Source organism: Procambarus clarkii, chromosome 12 (genome assembly GCF_040958095.1).
Source record: "Procambarus clarkii isolate CNS0578487 chromosome 12, FALCON_Pclarkii_2.0, whole genome shotgun sequence".
Lineage (NCBI taxonomy): Eukaryota > Metazoa > Arthropoda > Malacostraca > Decapoda > Cambaridae > Procambarus > Procambarus clarkii.
The window spans coordinates 23,872,098-23,890,060 of NC_091161.1; the positions used below are offsets into that span (position 1 = coordinate 23,872,098).

General features: G+C 46.6%; 2 protein-coding genes across 3 annotated transcripts in view; one reads left to right on the forward strand and one right to left on the reverse strand.

Moving 5' to 3' along the window:
• LOC123772852 (zinc finger protein 271-like) overlaps positions 1-17,963 on the forward strand; it is a 128,721-nt gene that overhangs the window by 87,987 nt on the left and 22,771 nt on the right. The window lies entirely within an intron of this gene.
• LOC138363984 (piggyBac transposable element-derived protein 4-like) lies at positions 7,240-9,112 on the reverse strand. The gene is made up of 2 exons (XM_069323435.1): positions 7,472-9,112; positions 7,240-7,284 (listed from the first exon to the last, which is right to left on the reverse strand). The coding sequence occupies exons 1-2, from the start codon at positions 9,110-9,112 to the stop codon at positions 7,240-7,242; spliced, it is 1,686 nt and encodes a 561-aa protein (XP_069179536.1).

A 17,963-nucleotide genomic window follows, 5' to 3' on the forward strand; every position in this document is an offset into this window, starting at 1 on the left:
TTTTTGTATCATTGGAATCGCAATAAAATTCTCTACACGGACATATGCATATGAATGTATAATAAAGGTAATTGCCCACCCGCAAGAGTGTGGGAAGTGGAGAGTAGGTAGCCGCGAGCGCACTGGCGAAAACACAGGGTGGAAATCATGCTTGGAAAGTTTATACATTTATACGTTTCCTGACCCTACTTTTCTATGTACGTATTTCTTTTTTATACCTATGTGTTCGCAATAAAATTTTCTATAAGATAAAATGTATAACAATTGTACAAATCATGTGTAAGAGAAGCGCCAAATATAGAACCACGTCGCTCAGTATGCGTTCGCGGCAGAAACGAACGCATTGTTTTCTTTCGTTTGATGTTTGTCATGTTTATACTTGTTGAAACATTTTATAATTTGTATGACAGTGATCGCAGTAAAATTCCCTACACAGACATATACATAACACATACAAATATTTCCCACGTGTTGGATATATCAACGGCTAAAGGGAACGCACTGCCACACGCCCGCCACACCCAGAGCCACACCCGCCACACCCCCAAACATACTTTGTGGTTTTTTTTTTTACTCATAGAAGTTTGTGATCTAATATTCATTCTGGTACCAAAAAATTCGCAAATAAATTCTCTACAAAACGTATATAATATAACTTCTTATACATAATAAAAAAATTCCAAATAGGTGTACTTACCCTGTCTATGTTGATTGAAGATCGACAGTTGAGCATTTTTTCTTCACTCCACCATCTTCAGGCTTCTGATCCTGAAGTTGCTCATCTGATGTTTCTTAGGTGGAGTGAAGCTGTTGGCGGTGGTTATTTTTTCTCCACCCAATATATCTTTTTTCGGTGGTACCTTGTGTAGCAAGGAGCAGGGCACAGTGCCACATCACAAGATTTACATCCATATCTCACGTCCCTCCTTATGCCAGACTTGAAACAAACACGGCATCTTTTTTTCTGTGGGGAGCCCCTACGGCTCCCTGGAGCTTATCGGGCTAATGTGTGTTATGTTAGACCGGGACATTAGCTAAGGAGTTCAGACCTACCAGGGACCAGCGCCAGAACCTGGCCCCTTCAGAGAGGTTTCAGGGAGCAATGGCCCTGGAAAACCCCATATGGTTGGGGGTTTTCCTTATCTGCCATCGACCGGGGTTAGGCACCCAGAAAGGTAGGCGTAACAAAACAAACCCCACATGGTAAGACACTACAACAAAAACCGAACAGAGAGGTAGAAAACTCCCTACAATCCCAAGGAAACAAGCAAACAAGCAAACATCACACTTTACTGCCGCGCCGATCGTCCGCGCAGCCCTCCCCACCCCGGGAGGGGGAGGGGGGAGCCCCGGACCTACCGCGCCGGCTGCCAAGCTCCAGTTCGTTCGCTAATGTCAACCGGGATTGACGCTTCTCTGGCCTCAGTTTCCTTGGCGGTGTTTGCCTTGTGTGGCGTTCACTGCCGTGTGTTGTGGTGTGCGGTGGCCAGGAGTACTTCATCAGTGCCAGGGCTGCATGTGCTTAGTGGCTGACTTCCCTAAGCGCCCTGTGAGTACTGCCCTTGCGTTACAGGGTTATCTTCCCTGGGGCGTTCGGGAACCATTCCCGTAGAGGTTCTTGCTGCTCGGCATTTGCCTCGCCCTTGGGGCCAGCTGGGGCTTGGGGCCCTTGTTTGGCCCTGGGTAGGGATTGGTATTGTGCTGGTTAGGGCGTCAAGGTGTTGCGCAGCCTGCCACCTAAGCGGCGGCCGGTTTCTGTTGCCTCTGGAGACGGTGTACTTTTGCGGGGTTTTTCTTTTGTTTTTCATTTTCTTGCCTGGTGGGGGTCTGCCTAAGGTGGTTATAGTTCCACTGGTAGTGTTTGGCGGCCCTCTGCTAGGCCCCCGTGCTTGTACACGTCTCGGGGGTTTTCAGTGCTATAATCTACCCTCTTGTTGTGTTTGGGTTTCTTAACCGGTTAGCAACACCTTGCCCGGGCTTCCCGTAGTTGTTACCCTACGGGCCCTGGAAACCCCTGTCTGGGCTCGGGGGACCATTGAATGTGTCTTCCGGGTTCCAACCCGTCTTGTACGGGATCGTTGGTTGCTGTTCCCTTGTCTCCGGGTGACAGTCGCCATTTTTACCTCCGTCATGCTGCCTGTTGGGTCACTGACACCTTGACCCGGAGTCTTGCGAGTGATTCTCTGCTTGTTCTCCAGTACTCTCCTGATGTTATTACTGTTCAGAGTACAGGCGGCATCCGTGTTGCAAGCTAGGTTAGGTTGCTGCAACATGCTAGGTTGGTTTCCCACTCGAATGCCCCGTGGCCGCCCCGTTTGGTTAGGTGCTGCTCGCCCCTTTCTCTCCATGTTCCCGGCTCCGGACCGTCTGCGTGTTTCTGGGTCGGGGCGGGGTTCAGTTGCGGCAGAGACTCGGGCGGTTTTCGGGGGATGCCCCGTTCGGGTTGGGGACGGAGGTTTGAGCCTGTGCCTCCTGCCAAGGCTTCTGGGTCTTACCAGCGGCCCTTTCTTGTTGCCTTTCCCATGGGCTCTTGCTTTTCTTTCAGGGCGGAGGGCTTGGAGGACGGCTCTGCCCCGGGGCCTCTGTGGTTGGTTCCCGGGGCTGTGGGGGATGCCTACTAGCAGTTCTGGGGCGGTTTTGCCCCTTCAGTGGTTTTTCTGCTGTTGGGCGTCGTTTTTCGCCCTTCCAGTCTGCTAGCTTCCCACATTTGCTGGCGTGTTTTTGTGTATTAAGCGTCAGTCACAGCCCCTGCTGGCGGCCATTTTCGTCTGCCGGTTTCCCGGCGTGGCCACCAGGGCGGCGTTGCGGTTTGTTTACATGCGTCTGGGTGTGCGAGCGAGCGTCTCTGGTGAGTTTTCAAAAAATTTGCAGGGTTTTTGTTCTCCTGTTGTCGTTTCTTTGTTTTTCTGGTGTTTTCTTGCCGTTGCCTGTTCCTCTGGGAACGTTTGGGTGTTGATTTTGGGTCTGAGCCTCTGGGTTTAGGCTCAGTGCCCCTGGCTGGTATGCTTGCTCCCACACCTTGCCCCTTGGTTTTCGGTCTGTTGGGACCGTTTTCCCAGGGCGTTCTGCTGGGGTCTGTGCTTTGCCTTTTAGTGGTGTTCTCCGCCGGCAAATGTGGTGGTTTGGGCTCCCCCTGGTTCGATTCTGGGTTCCTTTGGGTTCCTTGGTTTCGTTCTGGAGGTTTCTTCCTCTTGGGCCCCCTTTTGTGGGTTCAGGGGACTTTGTTTCCTCGTGTGACCCGGTTCTGCCTTTTGGGGTTCCGGGGTCTTCCTGGCTTGCAGACTGAGCTTTTTGGGTCTTGGCACATGTTGTGGTTGTGCTGGGACTTTGTGGTTTTGCTGTCGAGGTGGGCCTTTTGATGCAGTTTTGTGCCTTCTTTGCCTGGCCGGCGTAGTGCTCTTTGCCACTAGTCGGCGGCTTGTGCTTTTACAATATATGTCCTCACCTAGTTGTGCTTGTGGGGGTTGAGCTCTGGCTCCTTGGTCCTGCCTCTCAACCGTCCGTCAACAGGTGTATCGGTTCCTGTGCCTCTTGGGCTCTGTCATGTCTACATGTGACATTGTATGGGGGTCAGCCTCGTTACTTGTGTGAGGAGTCGCCACATTACTTCTTAGTGCTTTCCCGTTCCCGTTCTGACACTCAAACAAAAAAAAAAAAAAAAAAAAATAAAAAAAAAAAAATAAAATAAAAAACTAATTCTATCTGTGGCTCTTTTGGGTACTCAGTTTCCACCTGTGTCCCCTAGTGCGTGTGCCCCTTGTGTTACATATCTTGTCCTTCTCAACCCTGTCGATTCCCTTGGGTATCTTGTATGTGGTGATCAGGTCTCCCCTCACTTCCTCTTCCAGCGAAGTGTGGTTTCATTCCTGTAGTCTCTCCTCATGACTTCGGTTGTGTACTTTTTCTTTCTGAAGGGGTTCTGTTCCCTTCTCTGTTGACTGGGCGCTGGGGGAGCAGCTTGCTCTGTTGCCTCTCGCTTGGTCCCGCTGTTGGTGGGCGCTTTGGGTTGTCTTCCGGCCTCTGCTGGCGTCGGAGGACGGCTTCTCCCCCTTGGGGGGGGTTCAGAGCTGGCGGGGTGGGCTTCTTCCCTGCGCTTCGTCATTTCCTCTTCGTGGGTGCGTGGGGCGTGGTCGATCCGCCCCATCCTTCTGGGCTTCCCATCTGCTCTTTGCAGTCATGAGCTTTTCCAGTCTGCGGTTCTTCTGGACTACTTCCGTCTGCGCCCTGGATCCTCTGCCCTGCTCGGAGGACTGTTGTCTCCTGTTCGGATTCTGTTAGGGCCGGGTGCATGGATGGTGGACCTGGACCTCCAGGTCACTTCTTGGCACGTTCCTCTCCAGTTTTTCTGGGGCTAGCACGGTTGGTAATTACCTATGTGTACTTACCTAAGTGTCATTACAGGATGAGAGCTACTCTCGTGGTGTCCCGTCTTCCCAGCACTCTGTCATATAATGCTTTGATTATAATTGTCATATTGTCATATAATGATTGTCATATGTCATAATATGTCTTCATATGATTCATACAATGCTTTGGTGGTGGGGCTTCAGGTTTGCTGTTTTTATTGCATTCCCTATTTTGTGAAGGGCACTTTGTATACTCTTTGCATCTTTACCGGATCTTAGTGCCCTGTCTGCGTCTGAGATTCGGTGTCTGGCCTACCTCGACGACTGGCTGGAGTGGGCTCCCAGTCAGTCCGCTTGTCTGCTCGCCAGGGGATGGTTCTTTCCAGATCGCTGGGTTTGGTTTCCTGGTGATCTGGAGGTTTTACCTTCTGTTTCCGTCCCGGGTTCGGACCTGGGCCTTGTTTCAGGCTCTTGGGCCCCTCATTGTCTTCCCTCCAGAAGTGTTACTGTGGCTGTGGTCCCGCCTTTGGCTGTTCAGGAGGGGGTCCCGGGTTGCTCAGCGGTTGCTTGGGCGGTTGTGCGGGAGTTTGCACTTCGGCGTGCTTGTCTGCCCGCGGAGTCGGGTTTGGCTCCGGCGTCGGTTGGTTCCTACGGAGACTCCACTTCCGCCTCTTGCATTCCTTGGGTTCCTCTGGGGATCTGGTGTTGGTGCTGCGTCACCAGCTTCCTCTTTGGGGTTTTCGGGGTTCCGTGCCTTGGCGGCTCCCCGAGCCTTCGCTCGATGTGTTCACGGACGGGTCGTCTCTCGGCTGGGGCTTTGTGACCTGTGCTCACCAGGTCGGCCGAGGTTGATGGAGTCTGTCTGTCCGTCGGGCTCACAGCCCGGTTCAGGTGTTCATGGCTGTCTGGTTTGCGCTTCGGAGGGTTTGGGTCACTAGGTACTCTGCCGTTCAGCTCTGTTTGGACTGTTCTCTGGTGGTTCTTGCCGGAACCACAGGGGGTTTGGTTAACCGTGTGGTTCGTGTCCGGGGTGTGTCCTGCGTCCTGGTGGACAGCTGTCTCGGTTCATTCCTCTTCGTGGGTTGGCCAGTCGTCGCCGATTCGTTTTGTTGGCTCTGTTGGGCTTATGGACTCCTGGCCATGGACGTCTTCGGGTCAGCGTGGTCTAGGCGTTGCCCGTTTTTGTGGCGCCCTTCCCACCTGCGAGGACTTCACGGTGGAGGCTTTCGGCAGGCCTGGTCAAGGTGGGGGGTACCTGTACCTCTTCTCCCGGTCCAGCTGTTGCTTCGGGTTCTGGCTCAGTTGCAGCCCATTCCCACGAGAACAGTCCTTATGATTCCACTGTGGCCGGCCCGGCCTTCTTTTCAGACGCTGCTTGATAGGTGTCCGTACCCGGGGCGTTTTTCCTGAGGCTTCGCCTCTTTCAGCAGGCCGAATCGGTCCTGTCCGTGACTGGTTCGGCCTTCTCTTTGGCTCTTCGCGTCTGGTATTTTGACGCAGGTATCGCCATCTCTATGGTGTTCAGGTGGCTTTGTTGACGGTGTCCCACCTGCGAGCTTCGTCTTGGAGACTGTATGACGTTTATTACGTCTTCTCGCGTTTTGTTTCCCCTCCGGCCTGCTCATGAGTCTCCTGAGCCATCCTGGTCCTTGTTCAGGGTGCCTTCTTCTCTTCCCCTCAGTTTGTGGTAGCCCCTTCGGTTTCAGTTTCCTCCTCTTTGGTACTGGTGGTAGCTTTATTGGTGTGCAGCCTTTCTCTGTCCTGGCGACGGTCGAGACGGCTGCTTTCCGGAGGGGTTCTTGGGGTATTGGTACTTGTTTGGGTTGGCCGGGGGGTGCGTCCTGTGTTGTCCAGTTGTGCTTTTTGCTGTTGCCGGCGTACCGTGCCTGGGGATGCGCTGTGGTTGATCCGGTTCCTTCGTTCCCTGTTTTCAGGGCTCGGGTCTCCCGGGTCGTCCGCAGTGTTTTCCTTCTTACTGCGGTTTGTCTTTGCGCCCGTGCTGTTCAGACGTTTACAGCAATTGCTGCTGTGTTGGTGACGTCTCGGGCTCATTTCGGGCGCAGGGAATTGTGGGTCGCACAGGTTTTTGGCCGCCCATCCATGTGTGCGTCCGTTCTTGGGCGTTCTTGTTGCCTTGGGTCGCAGGTTTGCGACCGGTTGTCTTGGCTTTGCGTTGCAGAGTTTGTGGCGGCCGCCTCCCGGGTTAGCCCTTTCTTTTCCTTCTCTTTGGGTATGAAGCTCCAGGGAGCCGTAGGGGCTCCCCACAGAAAACCAGCGTTGAATGTAATGAAACGCCATTTTCTGGGTGAGCCCCGGAGGCTCCCTGGAAACCCTCCCTCCCACCGGTCGGCGGTTTTTTCGCGTTGGTTGAAGCTTAGCTTCCGAACTGGAGCTTGGCAGCCGGCGCGGTAGGTCCGGGGCTCCCCCCTCCCCCTCCCGGGGTGGGGAGGGCTGCGCGGACGATCGGCGCGGCAGTAAAGTGTGATGTTTGCTTGTTTGCTTGTTTCCTTGGGATTGTAGGGAGTTTTCTACCTCTCTGTTCGGTTTTTGTTGTAGTGTCTTACCATGTGGGGTTTGTTTTGTTACGCCTACCTTTCTGGGTGCCTAACCCCGGTCGATGGCAGATAAGGAAAACCCCCAACCATATGGGGTTTTCCAGGGCCATTGCTCCCTGAAACCTCTCTGAAGGGGCCAGGTTCTGGCGCTGGTCCCTGGTAGGTCTGAACTCCTTAGCTAATGTCCCGGTCTAACATAACACACATTAGCCCGATAAGCTCCAGGGAGCCTCCGGGGCTCACCCAGAAAATGGCGTTTCATTACATTCAACGCTGGTTTTTTTTATCCAAGTGCACGAGTTCATGCGTCAACTTGTAGTTGAGACGTTGTTCTGAATCTATAATTCTTCTATTTCTTGGATGCACTGGAGGAATATTGTCTTCTACAGGAACAACCAAACTTATAGTAGAATCTTCTATGAAATCGGACACATCAAGTGGTTCTATGTCCTCAATCTCCATTTCAGAATTTGTGGTTGATGAGTGGGGTTGAGGTGTTGAGGTGAACAGAGGACGCCTCACTCCAGATGGCCCGGGTGTTGAAACTGTCGTGTCAGCAGGAGGAGCTACGCTTGCATCTATGTCGGGAACATGTGGTATTTTTGTTGTTGTTGGCCATTCCTCGCTGTTCCACGCCAACAAGGCTTTTATTCCTACTGCGTGAAACTCTAATAATGTTAGTTTTTTTGTGTCTGTTGAGTAGTGGTTATACAATGCGTATGCATTGTGCATGGCCATTTGCAGGAAATAAAAAGTGATCTTCTTTGTCCATTTGTGCGTTTTTCTTGCAAACTCATAGTATTTCACCATTTGATCAAAATGATCAACACCTTTCATGAACTTATTGTAATCCACTATGGCCTTGGGTTTGTTCATTTTCACAATTTCTAATCCAGTTCTCCCGTCACGTTTACGAACGCGTTTCCTGCGCTGTGCTTGAGTAGTGTCGGCATTGTGGATATTGGTGATGACAGAGACGGGGCGCTTGTCCTTCCAAACTATAACAAAGGTGTTATCCTTACGCATGTATAGGGTCGTGTCGGTTGCCATTTTACCCTTTACCACTTGTTGCAGATCCTTGGGGGCGCCACGTTGGAGTCTAAGTGTGCCACATGTGTAAACACCCACTTCACGTAATTGTTCTGTTAGGCTTACCGAGTTATAGTAGTTATCCATATACAAATGATAACCCTTGTTAACTAGGGGCGCCACCAACCCCATCACTGTTTCCACTGTCGTTTTTCCAATTCCACAATACACATCAAATTTATATATGTAGCCTGATGTCCCTTCGGCCAACATATAAAATTTTACACCATATTTATCAGGCTTGTTGGGATTGTAGACCTTGAAAGAGAGGCGGCCTCGCCAAGCCATTGTACCCTCATCGAGACTCAATTCTTTTTTGGGGATATATACAGATGAAAATTTTTCAGAAAAATAGTCCATTAGTGGTCTCACCTTTATCAGTCGGTCACTATTATTCACTGGAACGCCTTTTTTGTTATACATGTGGAAGAACTTAGAAATGTGTTGGAACCGAGCAGACGACATAAACACGTTGAAGAATCGACAATGCCACATCTGATTCGTCTGCCAGTACATCCTTATTGTAGGCATCTTCACTATGCCCATCAGCATGCACAGGGCTAAATATCGGGCCATTTCTTTCACCGACACTGGTTTCCACGTGTTTCTTGCTGAGTCAGCCATGAGATGTATGATGTGTGTGGCATGCAAATTGGTTTCATACGCTAAGTATTCAACCACTGCTCTAGTGAAAAACAGTTGTAAAAACTGCAATGGAGTAGCAGGTAGTGGAATTGTTAGGCCAGGGGTTGCAGTAAAGTCATAAACGATGGGAGGAGTATTGTTACAATTCCACTCATCACCCAGCCTAGCCCTCTTTGGTACCGGACACGTGCGTTTTCCGCGTGGCGGGGCAGGGGCTTCTTCTTCACTCTCATCCTCACTCTCACTCGAAATATCATCATCAGTTGTGGAAACCTCATATAACACATCATTTTCAGGTTCGTCAGCCTCAAATTCATCATCAGAAGACCCTGAAAAGGCTTCAACAACGTCGGGAATCTTGGATGGAGTGAGCTTGACCCCACGATACATATCGTGAATCATGGCGATCTCTTCTGCTTTCCTAGATTTCCTACCTTTCTTTTGCGTTCCACTGCTTGTTCCTGGTGCAGCATCCATGTTGAAGGTATTGAATTGGTTTTAGGTACACAAGAACGGAAACGGAACGGAAATAAATGCGTAAAACGGGTCACGTTTGCCGCGAGAGGGGAGCGCGGTGTGGGCACTTGTGGTGTCAACAAAACAATGGGCCCACCACGTGACCGGGTAGGCCGAGATGCCATGTGTTCGGTGAGGGAGAATGGGAATTTCATGGAGAAAAATCTGAGAGTATCCCCATCCAGTTCGGTTAGAAAATGGAATTTATACAAATATTTTTTCGATGGACTACAGGCGTAGTCTGTTATGCGGAAACGTAAGAAAATACGGTGACGACTCATGGATAATCTAAAGCGCGAAAGTGTTAAATTAACCTTTAAATGGCGCATGGCTATATATCATTTGACACCCACAGGCGCATACAAAAAAAAAAAAATCTTTTTTTTCTTCTTCCTAACCTGTTAAGTCGTGTTCCCTGATCACGGGGAAAAAAAAAATTCAATTGTACTTACCGCCGACGTAATTGAGCCGAGATGGCGGCTGATGACGTCACAGTTTGCATGTTCGCTCATGCACAGTGCATCCTGGAGACGTCGTGCGCGGTTTTCAAGCAGCCAGAGTTGCCACAATTTTATTTTCGCGTCATTATTTACAGTGTCTAGGCGTGTATTCTTTGCAATATTAGTCACTAATTGTGTTGCACATAATGTTACTTCACAGTTATTGTCAATATATGTTGCATACATCGAGTATACACATGCGCGCACAAACGTTTTACATTACGGCATTATATTATGTACAGTAATCACAATGTTCACTATTTTATATGTACACACTAGCATGTACTATGTACAGGTTTTTGCACTATTATTGCACATTTAGAAATCTTGGGAGTGAGTGGTAGTCGTTGAAGCAGTCGACAGCACACAATGCAACTCTACACCCTTCACACCATGTTTACACCATTTTACGTTTCGGTTCTCTTCGTTTTGTTGTTTTACATACTAGGCATGCACGTTGGCCTATTGCACGCTTTCCACCTGGTGGCAAATTCTTTAGTCTGTGTTGCTGAAAGGCATGTATGTGAGCAAGCCTGGGTGTTGCAGCATGCTGCAACACTGGGTTCATGACTGGTCTTCGTATGCCAGGGACTTCTTGACCAAACTTTGCTAATATCTGTGTTGCAAGTGTAAAAGCAAATGAACGGAAATTAGGTTTACGTCTTGTTTTCACCAGATACAAATTATAGCAGTTCAACATGCTCATGTCAACAAGATGGAAAAACACCTTTTTCATCCACGTCAGTGTTTTCCGCACACACTCGATAGTGCCAATCATCATGTCAGCCTTATCAATCAAACGCATGTTGAGATTGTAGTCAAGAACACACTCTGGCTTATATACTGGTTCTCTCGTTACATGGTGTACCTTGTCACTGTTCAACATTGTACCCTCATGAATGGTTGTCAGCATGTTCACTTCTCTCTTGTCTTTCCACCGTACCGAGAATATTTGATCACATTTCCGTACCTGGCACTCACCAACTGCATGTCCACTGCCAAATACTGGCATTTCCCTTCTTCGTGCCTTTACTGTGCCAACCAACCCGGTTCTATTTTCAATCAAGAACGTAACTAGCTGTAATAACCCTGTACTCTCGTAATCGTTCTGAGCGCTATCCCTGTTGTAATTCACTTTCTCTCTTCACTCAATACCCCAGCTTAACCCTTAAGTTGCGCAACACATCATATGATGGGTTGAGTGACTAGCTATAAATTGTGTATCCCATCTTATGATGTATTGGAGTACTATGCAAGATTTAAACGGCCTGCGGATACACGGGGTTCACCTCACCTTCATCAGGGCTCTTGTAAACAGACGCCATTTTTTTTTTAAATCATGGGCCAAATTCCCGGGTGTGAGGGTCTCGGTATTGAGTGAGCCACCAAGCCTGACGCATGCAGCATGAGCTCGCAGCACTGCTGTTCAGCTTGTGACCACAGCATCGCCTAAAAGTGCCATAATATACATGTTCATGCTATGATTTAGCTTTGATATTATTACAGAAGACCCCTGACTGTAAAAATTACCAGGATTCTGATAATAGCAGGATTGTAGTGATAATTAGCGCTATAGTGGGAGGAGTAATCTTGGTGGGGAGGGAGGTAGCATTGTCTGCTTACTGTGTGACCACGATTTACTGTCTAGACTCACTAGACTCACGATTTTTTTATTATTTTTCCCATAAACAGAGAACACAAATTAACAGATTAAGAAGAAAAAATAATTTTTTATTTTTTTTGGTATGCACCTGTGGGTGACAAATGCTAATTAGCCCTGAGCAACACAAGGGTTAACACTGTTACAGTCCAGTATGACCCCTCACTAGACAGCCACGAATATAAGAGGAATATTAAGGGAGCATTAGGGTGGTGTTGGAAAAGTTGTTCAATGCAACCAATATTATTTGACTAGTTGTATATGAAAAGTACTGAAATTGTCCCAAGTTTCAGTACTGCAGCGTAAATAGAAAGGGAGATTTTTTTTTTTCAACGTTTTTTACACATTTTCAAGTCTACACTTCAGAACACACGTTTCAGATATAATTATTCTGTGACACTTTTCTGACACATTAGCATATAATAAAGGATTGTGTGTTTTAGAATTTCCAAAACATCTTTAGTTTTCCTAATACAAATGTTCAAAGTTCCCCCCAAAAATTATGCAAATATTGCACGTTTATTGCTATTATAAAATCAATAAATGAACTTAGAGAAAAATGAAAACAAGCAAATGTTGAGACATGCCCTCCACATATACTGTGTAAGTTTCATGTAAATTGAATAAAAAATGAATCGGTTTTGTAAACGCTTGTGTCAATTGAAAAAAAAAATAAATAAATAAAGTGTAAGGTTCTAAAATCTGTGGCTGAGGTTGACATCAACCAATTTTCTCCAAAAATGGCATCCTTACAGATAGGCATACTTACAGTCAGGTGTGTAAGTTTGATGCAAATTGCCCCCAAAAAAAAAAATGAAAATTTTTTTTTTTTTTTCTTCAAATTTTTTTCCAATTAAACTAATTATAATATTTGTTTAATATATGCTATTGTGATTGCAAAGAGTCATAGCTATGATTTCAGTTGACACTTTTGATTGATAATCGATTTTGACCATTTTGGCATAATTTTCACAACTACTTCAATATTTTTTTCTCCCTTTTTATTTATGCTATGATGCTGAAACTTGGACCAGGTGAAACACTTTTCATATAGAACTTGCCAAAAAAGTTTGATTTAAATTGAACGAGTTTTCATTTTTGCATTTTTTTGACGAAGATGCTCCCTTAAATGAGGAAGATACATCAAGGACAAGGTTTATTAATTTATAAAAAAATAATAAATCTTATTAAACACTGCCACCACCTTCCCGTCCCACCATATCTGAATGTGTCTATCACCGATGATCCCTCCCTCCTCCCATCCTTTCCTTCTCCCCTCCCTTCTCCCATCCTTTCCTTCTCCCCTCCCTTCTCCCTTTCTCCCCTCCCCTTGCCCGTCATTCGTCTCCTCCTCTTTCCCCCCCTCCCCCTCCTGTCGCCCATTTGTCAGGGCCAAGAGGTTGACCTGAGGGTGGCCCTGATACCTTTGGCTTCCCCCTCTCAACTCCTCCCCACTCAGATTTCCCTCTCCATCTCCCTCTCAATTCCCTCTCCCCGGTCCCTTCCCCATACCAGGCGAGTCAAATGTCCCTACTCTTTATCTTGGAGGAGACAGGCTTGAACATAATTTATCAGTGTGGTAAACATTGTTTGCAGGTGCACTGGTCTACATAGAGGCGCCTTGTCCCCTTCTATAGCTGGAGAGAGCTGACTCAATCTTCTGGAATTCATGTAGCCTTCCACGGCAGATCATGGAAGGTGATTGGCGGTAGATAAGGGCCTAGTCCTTATTGGCCCTAGAGAGCCAGACCTCGGGCCTAAGTGTTAAATGGTTGGCCATTGCCAAAATAATGGGTGGAGCCCTGGGGCTGTATTAAATGGTGGGAGGAGTAATCCTTTCCAGCAATAAGCTGGTAAAACAAAATTTCGGTATGGTGTCTAGGGAGTGTGTGGAATAAGGGCCGCTAGCCCGCATCCAAGGGGCTGAGGGCAGCCATCAACATCTTGGCCTCAGTGCGATTTTAAGGTATTGTGCACTTGATTCATGTCCTCAGTAGATATCCATTGTGCCTATATGGGAATCGAATAGGGTATATGTTCAAGCCTGTCTCCTCCAAGATAAAGAGTAGGGACATTTGACTCGCCTGGTATGGGGAAGGGACTGGGGAGAGGGAATTGTGAGGGAAATGGAGAGGGAAATCTGAGTGGGGGAAGCCAAAGGTATCAGGGCCACCCTCGGGTCAACCTCTTGGCCCCTGACAAATGGGCGACAGAGGGTGGGGGGGGGGGGGGAAAAAGAGGAGACGAATGACGAGCAAGGGGAGGGGAGAAAGGGAGAAGGAAGGAGGGAAGAAGGGAGAACCAGATCATTACATAGATAATTACTATACAAGTCCATTGCTGTGTATAGGATGTGGCCCTTGCTCATCCATGGTGCCATCAGTGACTTCACCACACTACCAGAGAAACCATGTTCGTCGTTACCGGGAATGTCTACATCGCTAGCTGAATACAGGAATCATGTGTAACACGTATCCAGTTTCACAGTCACACAGTACAAAGAATTTCAATCCAAATCTGTTTCGTTTGGAGGGAATATACCGTTTGAATGAAACGCGTCCTTTGAAAAGTACTAGGGATTCGTCAATCACCCGCTTCTGTGCTGGTACGTAAAAATCTCTTGAATTTTCCAATCACTTCATTCATACAGTGCCTCACTCACCAAAGTCTATCATCCTCTGTTTGGTCCTCATTACTTGCAAAATGCAGACACCTGAGGAGTTTCTGAAATCTGTCTCGTGACATATATTTCCCGAAGAAAGGTGTTGGAATAGTCAGATCTTTGCTCCAGTAATCTGTGAGAGCATGTTTGATAGTGTTTCATCAACATACATATCGCTAGAAACACATTTCACCTACATTGGTGGTTTTCCAACGTTGCAATCGTGAAAATTCTGTTCTCTCCCTTCTAATGAGATGAGCCGCATAAAGGTTTGTTTGGTGTACAATATATTCCATGAGCGGCTCATCATAGAATGCTGTAAAATAATCACATTCGCTCATATCCTCTCCATTATCAGGGAAAAGCTCTGTAATCCCAACGTCTTTATTATCAAAGGCAGGAATTCGGGGAATAAACCCAGCACCATCACTCCACACTAATACACCTGGTGTCCTGCGAGACGCAGGGGACGCAACAGGGCACTACGGCGAGGAAGCGATGCACCCTGTGGACCAGGAGCTGAAGCCTGTCTACGCACAGTACGGCCGCTACATGCACATGAGGTAGAGGCACGTGAACATGAGGCTCTTGGTGCCTCATGTTGTTCCATGTGGTGGCGCTTGGCTGGGCGAGACGCTGCTGACGCGACAAAATCTCGCCCAGTATCACCACTGGTACTGGCACCAGGCTCGGTAACACTATGTTCTGAATCCACTTCACTAAAACCAGAAAAAGAGTCACCTTCCTCTGACTCGTCACCGAACATATCCTCAGACTGTAAATAAGCACAGGAACTGTGTGGTCGAGGATGAATTGGGGTAGACACTGGGCGAGGTGGCATGGGTGAGCGTATAGGCGTCGCGGTAGGAGGAGGCTGTATCTCATTTTCACTGTCCGTGCTATCATCATCGGTCAATTGTGTGTAGTCTTTACAAATATCAAAGTCATCAAAGTCACTTTCCTCACCAACGGAAAATAATTCACTGGTTATTTGCTCTTGGGTGAGTGATTGTGTGGGGCGTGCCCGGGAAGCGTTCGGCCGTGTGCTCGACATGGTGGCTGCTGGGTAACTGAGGCCTCCCACGTGATAGTAGCGTGAGCTGGATTTTTTTCAAAATTGCGGCTGTTTACTATAGCCCCTGGGCAGCGTATGGGGACCCCCTATACCCCGCAGGCCTTTCAAATCGTGCATGGTACTCCAAAGCATCATATGATGCGATGCGCAATTTAAGGGTTAAGTTATGTTAGGCTAGTTAAGTTCAGTTTGGGCAAGTTAGGTAGGTTTGGTTAAGTTATGATAGGTTAGGCTAGTTAAGTTTAAGTTAGGTTAGGTTATATTGGGTTAGGTTTGGGTAAGTTAGGATAGGTTAGGTTTAGTTAAGTTAGGTTAGGTTAGTTAAGTTAGGTTTGGGTAAGTTAGGTTAAGTTGGTTAAGCTAGCTTAGGTTAGGTTAGTTAAGTTTAGCATAGGTTAGGTAAGTTTAGGTTAAGTTTGGGTAAGCTATGTTAGGTGGGGTTATGCAGGGATGTTCAGAGAAGAGTTTTCAGATAAAGTGACTTGGAAAATATATTTAACAGAAGTATAAGTTTGATATGAAAAGCTGAACTAGTTACGTTTGGGAGTGTTATTTAATGCTTGAAGATGTCTCAGAGAACAATATTGATGTCTTAGAGAACAGCTTTGATGAAGGAAGGTGACTGAGAATAACTTTTGATGACTAAGAATAACTTTAATATCTTATATAACAACTTTGATGACTGAGACTAACTTTTGATGACTCTGAGAATGACTTTTGAGGACATAAGTAGTATTTTGAGGTCTTTAAGATTAACTTTTGTTGGCTCTGAGAATAACTTTCGATGAACGAAGGCGAGTTAAATAATAACTTTGATGAACGAAGATGTCTTAGAAAAACAACTTTGATGAACGAAGGTGACTTTGAGATTACCTTTGATGACTCTGAGAATAACCTTGATGGCTCTGAGAGTAACTTTGATGACTGAGAATAACTTTTGATGTCACTGAGAACAATTTTTGAGAACGAGAGTTGTATTTTGATGTCTTTGAGTGCATGATTGATGTCTTTGATTGTGTGTTTTGATGTATCAGAGTAACTTTGGTGTCCCGAAGAGTGTCTTTGATGTCTCGAAGAGTGTCCTTGACTATTTTTTTTCTTACTTAATGACACAAAATTTTAGTTAAGAACAGTGTTGAAAGATTCCCTTTAACTATTTTTGTACTCGTAAGAAGTATACTGGACGACTATTGTCGCTTATGAAATGGATGTGGACGCTTGTGGGCCTGCTATCGAAACTGACGAAGAGGCCACAGACTTTGATGCGGCATCCCATGTCGAAACCGTGATGAACCCATCTCTGCCAATGTCTCAGGTCGATGATATTTTGTGTAAGGTGTGCTTTAATACATTGAGTGTCATACTGCTGCCCTGCAGATATATGGTAACGTGCGGTGTTTCTCGTATCTGTGAGAAAGTGCCCTATTTGCAGATGCGGCATTTCGTATGTCCGTCAACCAATTATTTCCTAAGATGACAAAAAGGCATAGAGACTTATTTATTTATGTAAATAAAACTTGTACAAATGTCAAGTTATTTTTTCTTTTTATATCCATAAATTGGTATAAATAAGCCCGTATTTTCTTGAACAGTATTTTTTTTTGGGGGGGGTGAACAAATACTCAGAGGTCATAATGCTTGTAAGAACAAAACATTTTTCCAACAGTCACTGGCGAGTCGCCGGCTGGATGGATTGCAATTGCTTAGTTTCTGCCTAAAATATTTGGTTGGGGGGGGGGGGGCGAGACATTGCCTCATTTAGTAAAATTTGCTATGTCCAATAGCTTGGATGTTGGGAACTGAACGAGGGGTCTGCAAGAAGGTTGCTCAACATCCCGTGCGAATATGGACAAAAATAGAATTTCTCTCTCTCTGAGGTTAAGAACCTTTTGAGAACTAGCACTCGAAGGTTAAAAAGATTAAAATAATTTTTATAATTAGAGGGTCAACTAAGATACTGCACTATTTAAAGAAATTTGCCGTGTCCAATAGTTCGGACTTGGGGAACTGAACGAGGGCCTGCATGAAGGTTGCTCTGCACCAGAGTGAATAAGGAAAAATGTGGGATTGGATGGAGAGAGAGATAAATAAACATAGGGAAAGAATAGGATGGGGAAAACGAGAGAGAGAACTTTGAGAAAATATACTAAAAATATTTTTCTCACCTTTGTATCTATACAACATGAGAGCACACAGATATTAAAAGTACACTCCCAGACCTAACTGCCGGACCTCAGTCATTTGTTTATTCCATCTAATCGTTTGAGATCCGACCAGTGACCACCTATGTAGTTCCGTGGCCGGCCACCGATGTAGCTAGTGGCGCCGCTGTTTGTTTTTGTTTACCCGCGGCCGACAAAACCCTACCTCTCACTCACTGTTATATATCATTGGATATTTTTTGCATCTTACTACTATTGCGTTTGGAAATGCAGGAAATATGTTGTTTAGGGCTTCAATTAGCAGTGAAGACAAGAGAAAATATATTGTGATGATCGATTATCAGACCATTCAGCTTATAAAGGAAGATGAATCTGGAATGTCTCCTGTGTGGTGGTGGTGGATGTGTGGTGCGATAGACGTGCAGAGGAATGTGTGTATAAATTTGGGTTTGTGATTCTCTCTCTCTTGACCAAATTTATAATGCCGATGAAACAAGTTTGTACTGGTGTATCTTAACCAAACCAAACCAAACCAAACCAAACATAACCCAACCAAGCAGAACCAAACATAACCCAGCCAAGCCGAACCAAACATAACCCAGCCAAGCCGAACCAAACATAACCCAGCCAAGCCAAACCAAACATAACCCAGCCAAGCCAAACCAAAGATAACCCAGCCAAGCCAAACCAAACCCAGCCATGCCAAACCAAACATAACCCAGCCAAGTCAAACCAAACCCAGCCAAGCCAAGC

Bases quoted from the DNA above. Each gene is read 5' to 3' on its own strand.
- LOC138363984 (XM_069323435.1), bottom strand. From the start codon at position 9,112: ATGGATGCTGCACCAGGAACAAGCAGTGGAACGCAAAAGAAAGGTAGG. The intron at 7,285-7,471 runs GTAGCTCCTCCT...TTGTTCCTGTAG, and splicing joins TTCCCGACATAGATGCAAGC to AAGACAATATTCCTCCAGTG.